At 42.9% G+C, this 7,183-nt stretch overlaps 1 protein-coding gene across 3 annotated transcripts in view; it reads left to right on the top strand.

Annotated features, from left to right (window-relative positions):
* The window catches only part of Ankrd29 (ankyrin repeat domain 29), a 54,960-nt gene extending 48,211 nt beyond the window's left edge, over nucleotides 1-6,749 (top strand). For all 3 annotated transcript variants that reach the window (XM_021150831.1, XM_029471732.1, XM_029471734.1), the window contains one exon: nucleotides 4,428-6,749. In XM_021150831.1, the coding sequence (XP_021006490.1) occupies nucleotides 4,428-4,535 (108 nt within the window). In that variant the 3' untranslated portion in view covers nucleotides 4,536-6,749. The remainder of the gene's footprint in view (nucleotides 1-4,427) is intronic.
* Nucleotides 6,750-7,183: the final 434 nt, after the last annotated feature.

Raw genomic sequence — 7,183 nt, 5'->3', positions numbered from 1 at the left:
CAGGCTGGCCTCGAACTCAGAAATCCACCTGCCTCTGCCTCCCAAGTGCTGAGTGCTGGGATTAAAGGCGTGTGCCACCACTGCCCGGCCCTTAGCAGTCTCTCATGGAAACTCTCTTCATAGGTGAATCTAGATTTGTAAGGTTGACAATTGGAACTAATCATGGAGGCTGGAGAGGTGACTTAGTTGTTGAGAGTACTTGCTGCACAACTGCCAGAACCTGAGTTCAGGTCTCAAAATCCATATAACAAGCTTGCCATGTGCTGTGTTTGCCTATAACCCCAGCACTGAGGGAGGTGAGGGCTAAAGGATTACTGGTGTTTGCTGGCAGCCAACTTCGCTGAAAGTCATAAACTGCAGGCTCAGGAAGAGGCTCGACCTTGAGGGAGTAAGGCAAAAGGAGATAAAGGAGGACTCCCTCCTCTGACCTCCATCTACATACCAGTGCATGCATCAGCACATACAGCACACACACGTGTGTGCACACACATGAAACCCATCAACAAGGGCCAGAGGAATAATATGCAAGGCCAAGGCCCCATCTTCATTGTGCTTAGCACACGGAAGGACTATTTCCCCATTCCAGGGGAAACGATCTGCTTGCTTGAAAGCTTTTCTGCTCTCCTTTCTGCCTATCTTTCCCCTGAGCTGGCCTGGCTGGGAGAAGCCATCTGAAGTCACATCTGCCTTTCTTTGGAATTTTATCTCTAGCCTCGTACAAGGAACTCTTGGAGAAAACAAACATTGCTGTGATAAGCTATCCAGGACTGAGCTAAGACTAGGGACACCATTAATACCTTGATACAGAAACAGAAAAAAAAAATGTGTGCCCCACTTTGTCCCCTTTAATGGGCTAGCCTCCAAGGGATGGTCATAGGTAATCTCCAGGGACAGAATGCTGAGCTCTCAGCTTCCCTAGAAGGACTGAACTTATGTGTGGAGGCTCATACTGCAGAAAGCCCTGGGAACACTGCCAGGAACCTCATCTGCCCACCAGACTCCCAAGAGAAGCCAGTCTCCTAATCGCAGCCCCAGAAGCAAGGTAATTAGGGCAGCAACCTAGAACTCTTGAAAGAGATTTTTTTGTTGTTGTTTTTGTTATTTTTGTTTTGTTTTGATTTTGATTTTGTTGTTGATGGTGGTGGTGGTGGTTTCCTGCATCCAGGGATGCCCTTGAATACCTAATCCTCCTGTCTACACCCCCTAAGTCCTAGGATTACAGACATTCTGGCTTTGGAAAGGACTCTGGGCTCTCAATCCTTTAACAAATCTCTCTGAACACTTCCTAGATACTGTGTACTGGATCTACTCTGGGGACATAATTTACAGTTTCTGCTTTCGTGGAGCTGAGAATTCCGAGGAGGAATGGGGCAAGGAGGAATCACAGTACAGAGTGGTATGAGCTGTATGTGCAGGGGCACAGGAGATGCTGTTGAACCTTCACAAAGACAGCGATGTCTAAGCTAGCTGCTGTATTCACTTTGTGAAATGTTTTACTAGATGGAACAGTGGAAATAGCAGGTTTATTAAATTTTGACTCTTACTACATATTTTTTACACTGTTCATGAAACAGTGAAAAACAGTTCCAGTCATTATGGACTGGAGTACAGGTGTCTCAAGAAAAACTCTTGTGGAGATATTGAATTTGCAGGGGGAAATGACCACTTTTTAAATCAATTACCATTTTTATTTGAGTTATTTATTTTGTGCATATGTGTGAGAAAGAGGGCAGACACCCATGTGCACAGTGTGTGTGGAGATCAGAGGTCAAATCTCTGGCTACTTTGTGGAACCCAGAGATTGGTCCAGGGATTGAATTCAATGGGTAAGCCCTGAACCCAAGTTCTACCGGCTGAGCCACTCACTGGCCCCAGGTTTATTTGGCAGAGAAACAGTTGGACTTAATAGCTTACCAGTTCAGAGAGTCTTTTCTGATTAATTAATTGTAGTTTTACTGAATGTGACTTTCTGTGAATGTGACTTTTTGATGTGGCAAAAAAGAAACGTACCAATATTTGCACAACGTGCTCAGTAAGCTAATATATTTCAAATGTTGTAACTAATGCTAAAACCTGTAGATTTCCATGCAACAAAGTACAAAGTGGTTCATGATATGCTTCCAGAGCCCATGTGGCTGTTAATATGAAACTACACCTTAATTTGGATGGTGGCACAGGCCTGTACTGTAATCTCAGCCCTCAGGAAACTAAGGAAATCTGTACCCTCCCAGGCTGTGTAGCAAGACCTTTTCCCCCCAAACAGAAAAACACACGTGCCAGAAGAGAGAGGAGAGAATTGAAGGGGAGGGAAAAGGAGAGGAGAGAAGGGGAACAGAAGAGAAGGGAGGAAAGGAGAGAAGAGCAAGCAGAGGGAAAGGGGAGGGGAAGAGTTTGACACTAATCCTGGAGAGACCTGGAAAATATGTCCTACCCCCAGATAAGGAACTGACATCAGATCAGAGTAACGATGCCTCCAACGTCCTATCTGTGAAGCAAGTGTGTTGAGGGAGCATGGGTGAAGGGTTGCTTACAGGAGCAGGGAAGGCTCCAAGGCAGCTGTAGCACCACCAACCCACGCCAGCATGGTGTGAAAGCCAGCGTCCTGTAATCTCTGCTTGACTTGGAGGCAGCTCTGCAGATTGGCGAGCCCTTCCTCTCAGTAGTCCTGGTGTTCATAGAGCCTTGGTGGGGGTGGGGTGTTTGTCTTGTAGGTTTCAGGGACTTGCTGAGACTGCTTCATTTACCTCCCGAGGTTAAGGAGCTTCCTTTTAGAAGTTCTTGAGTCTTAGTGACTTTCTTCCAGGATAGCAACAGGGAAAGTGGGGAGAACGGGAAGGGCGGGGAGGGAAAAATGGAAAGCTGAGGGGGAAGGGGAGGAGAAGAAAAGGAAGCAGTTCTTGCAAGCCTTGGTGTCTTATCAAAGGCGGTGGCCTGCAGGGCCTTGTGGGGACACTAAGCTTCTCCTCCCATGCCAACTACCAATCTGTGTGCAGCTCAGTTTTCATCACGTGACCACCAAAGACATTATCACAGCCTGCTTGCCGAGCCACTCAAAAGAATTCAGCTGTCCTCGGTGCAGCGTCACGCGAAAGAAATATGGAAGATCACTAAGCAATTCTACATTGCTAAGACTTTTGTTTTTGCAAAGGCAGTTGTTTTTGTTTTGTTTTTTCAGAAATATATTTTGTATGCCAAACTGTAGCAGATTTATTATTTTTCATTGACTAGGAAATGTATTTTTTTTTCAGATTTCATTTCTAAGTTAAAAATATATTAGAGTGCTCCATAATATTTAGGAGCTTACAACAGTGCTGATATCACAGAAGTTCTGGAATTCTTTCTCTTATAACACATGACACCTGTGGGAGGGAGGAGCTAGCTCCCTAAGTGCTTCAAGCTGTGCCTCAGCAGCCCTTCAGTAAAGTTCAGTGGTGACTTTCAGGTCCTGTGGGAAGTTGCAGCCACAGACACTACGCCTTCCTGGGTGTGCGTTACCCTCTGCAGGCTTCCTGACTGCTTTCTCATCAGACCACACCTGTCTTACTGCAACATGCCCCTCCTTGCATCTGGAAGCTAGAATGTTGCTTTTATTGAGGCAGGGAATAAAGCGCAGAGTTCAGAGCAGGGAGGAGGGTGGCCAAAGTACAGAGAGGTGGAAGGAATAAATTCAAGTCACACAACAGATGATGTGGTTTATAGCAATGCATTCTGTGTTTTATAAAGAATGAGAAGATGGTCGAAGCTTCCCCAACAGGACATTTAAGGAAATGGAGATGCCAATCATCCTGACTCATTCATTACACTTTATATCTCTGAATCAATTATCAAACTGTGCCCCATAATATGAACAAGTGAGAATAATAAATGAGGAGCCACCGAGATGGCTCAGCGGGTAAAGGAACTTGCCACCGAGTCTGATGACCTGAGTTCAAGGTCTGGACCCCGTGTGGTAGAAGAGAACTGACTCCTACACGTAAATTAGAAAATGTGTTACAAAAATAATAAATAAATTGGAATGTGGGAGACAAAAATCCCATCTTGAGTCCTCCCTATTGTACAAACCACCTAATAGAATAAACTAAATATTTTTAAGTCCAATGCCTGTATTCACTACACAGCTATTTGATGTAATGTGCTGGACATTGTGCTGAAAATGGAGATACAGTGATTTATAAGACACAGGTCCTGCCTCCCAGGAGCCTCCAGTACAGTAAAGATCTGGCTAGATATAAAGCTAGGGTCGAGCTGAGAGAACAGCGGGTGCTACTTCTCATTAGAAGGAGGCCCCTGTTGCCTACTAGAGATCAGTGAATCCAGTGGAGGCTTCTTGTCACTGCAGGACAAAGCCTGGGGTCCCCTGCCGCCTTTGAGTCTCTAAAATTATACCAGTGGGGGACTGCACTAATGGCCATATCATCTCCTTTCAGGCCAATGAGCTTCCAGCAGAACTAACCAAAAATGAACGCATACTGAACCTCCTGAGACAGAAAGAAGGACCTGGGAAGAATGAACTTGGATCCATCTTAGATAGATAGGAATTTAGACCACAGTATCCAGAAAGAAATGGTTCTTAACAATGTTGGAAATGAAGAAAGAATGTCTGCCCTGTGGGTTTGCACACTGTGCACTGACCCAGGACGGGCTCAGGGTCCACTTCCCTTTATTTACAATGGGCTTCTCTCACTGCCCTATAACTTGGCTCTCGGGGACATGGATAGTCACAGATTCCACAGAAACTTATCTACAACTATGATAACTAAGTTCAGCTCCATGTTGGACATGATTTCAGTGCTAAAAAAGGAAACAAAAGCTTCATTCTTTAAGAGTCACAGGCCACCCTTCAATGAAGCAATACATGTTTACTTTTGTGTTTAATGTAGCTATGCTAAAATACAATGTGTTTGATGTAGCCATGCTAAAATACAATGTGTTTAATGTAGCCATGCTAAAATACAATGTGTTTAATGTAGCTGTGCTAAAACACAATGCCTCCATAATAGTTCCATTTGTCCATTCACTGTAAAGTATTTTTATCACCCAAAGATCAGAGTCATGGTTCTTGGGAACCAGTGTATACATAAACAGTGGTTACTTAAGATCCGCTTTTGACATTCCACTATGTGCTACTCAAAGATGTGCCATTAACACATAGAAAAGAAAAACTGTTTGTTGGTAAAACCTCATCTTTTTCCTGACTTGTAAAGTCACTGTCTCCTTGTCCACATTGTCAATGTATGAGGATAGCAATAGGGAATTGAAAACCCCAACATCTGCAAAACACAGGTCTCTTTGAGCTTTGACTCTGGTTGTATGGTCTGGAGTCCAATTTCCAAGGCACAAGTGAAGACACAATATGCTGGGGAATCTGGCACTTCCCGCAGCACTGTCTCTGACGGTGAGCTCACTGGCTGAAACATGATATACGTGAGTACTGTTGCTGTTACTACTGGGGACTATCCATAGTAAAGGCAGTTGTTAGTATTTACCAGGTGCTCATTGATACATACTCATGGGTGAATTGATTCCAGCAAAGAACCACAAGTTCACCAAACTGTTTGAGGAGGATCTAAAGTTGATGCCCAATGCACTTCCAATGGTGTCTACTTGCCTCTGTTGGTGCCTAACTGCATATACAGAAATCAATCTTCCTTCTATAATACATGGTACGAAACACTACTAGTACTTTCATGTTTAAACACATATCCACTACTCTAGCTCATACTATGCTCCAGGTCCCAACCAGGAGTCTCTGTGTAAAGTCCTGTTAAGATGGAAGGGAAAATAATCCTAAAGAAGGTTTTGCTTAACCAAATGCAGTGTTATGAGAAGCACTACCTTTAAGTCTATAAATGCCAGACTGGAACTCTTGAAATGAGAACATGATCTCTTAAAATTGTTTATGATAAATGCAATCATAATGACAAGATTTACAGCACACACCCTCAAAGAAGGATAAAGTCTGACTGATAAGCTCTGCAGAAATCCGCACTCTAGTTTCAAGATAAAAGATTAGAAAGTTGTTCGTTGCCACAACACCTGACACAAATATTTTGGTAGCTCAGGATCAGTGCCAACTTCCCCATTGGCAGCCTTTTACTTGGCAAAGTTATGCAAATACACATTATCTCCATGGGAATTTTGAAATGCTGTATTTGCCTTGAAGAAGAAATTAATGTGGACTTAAATGCTTTGCGATTTCCCCTTTATTTAACCCTATACCAGAACCAGTTGTTCATCATAGGTCCAAAAGAAAACAGTATTGCAAATACCACCACCACCACCACCAAAACCCAAAGACAGGATCAGAAACTTCATGTTTTTCACTAAAACCTCTTGACATTGGCCTGTCACGTCAGATGAACCATTTTAGGGCCATGAAATTAATTCAGTATCTTTAGCAATACTTAATAAAGACCTTTGTGCTGTATGAAACAAATATCTGGATTAGCATTTCATCTAGATGCAATTATGATGTTATCTGTGGCAGGGAAGTTGGGTAAGAACCTACCAAAAACTGAACAAGATGTCTGTTATTTCAGAAACTGTATTTCCATTTGCACACATCTAAAGGACTCTTTATATTAGACTCATGGACAATCCAGTCAGTCTTAATCCAAAGACTTAACAAAAGCAGTTCTTCTGCAAATAATCCATTTAGCTGAACTACAAAAGTTTGCCACTACATCCATCTGTTTGACAACACATTCCATGTTATACTTAAAATAAAGTTAATAAATTGGGAAATTTGCCTTTGTTGCTTTTTTATTCGTGTGATTTTTAAAGCCTCTTTTTACATTTATTGTTTGTGGACACTGCAGTACTCTTGAAAGTCAGAAAACAATACAGAAGGTGTGTGGGGGTGTGTTTTTTTCTTCCACTCTGGGTTCTGGAAATGGCATTCAGGTCCTCAGGCTTGGCAGAAGGTGTCTTTACCACTGAGTCATTTCCCTGGCCCCTCTGTGATTTAGAATAGAAGAAAATTTCAGAGTAAGTTATTCAACTCCATTGGTAAATAGATTGGAGTTTAGGATCCCAAACTGTAAGCTCCATTTCACAAAAGGATTAATCAACTGTTGTTTCTACTGCTACAAGTGAGCAATTCTCAAAGTTTCCCTTTCCTGGGGAAGTCACTAAAGACATTGAAAGTAGAAGTTCCTGGCTTCTATTGTTACTGTTGGGGCTG

The sequence above is a fragment of the Mus caroli genome, chromosome 18 (assembly GCF_900094665.2).
Source record: "Mus caroli chromosome 18, CAROLI_EIJ_v1.1, whole genome shotgun sequence".
Taxonomy (NCBI): domain Eukaryota; kingdom Metazoa; phylum Chordata; class Mammalia; order Rodentia; family Muridae; genus Mus; species Mus caroli.
This window is presented reverse-complemented; position numbering and strand designations above follow the sequence as displayed.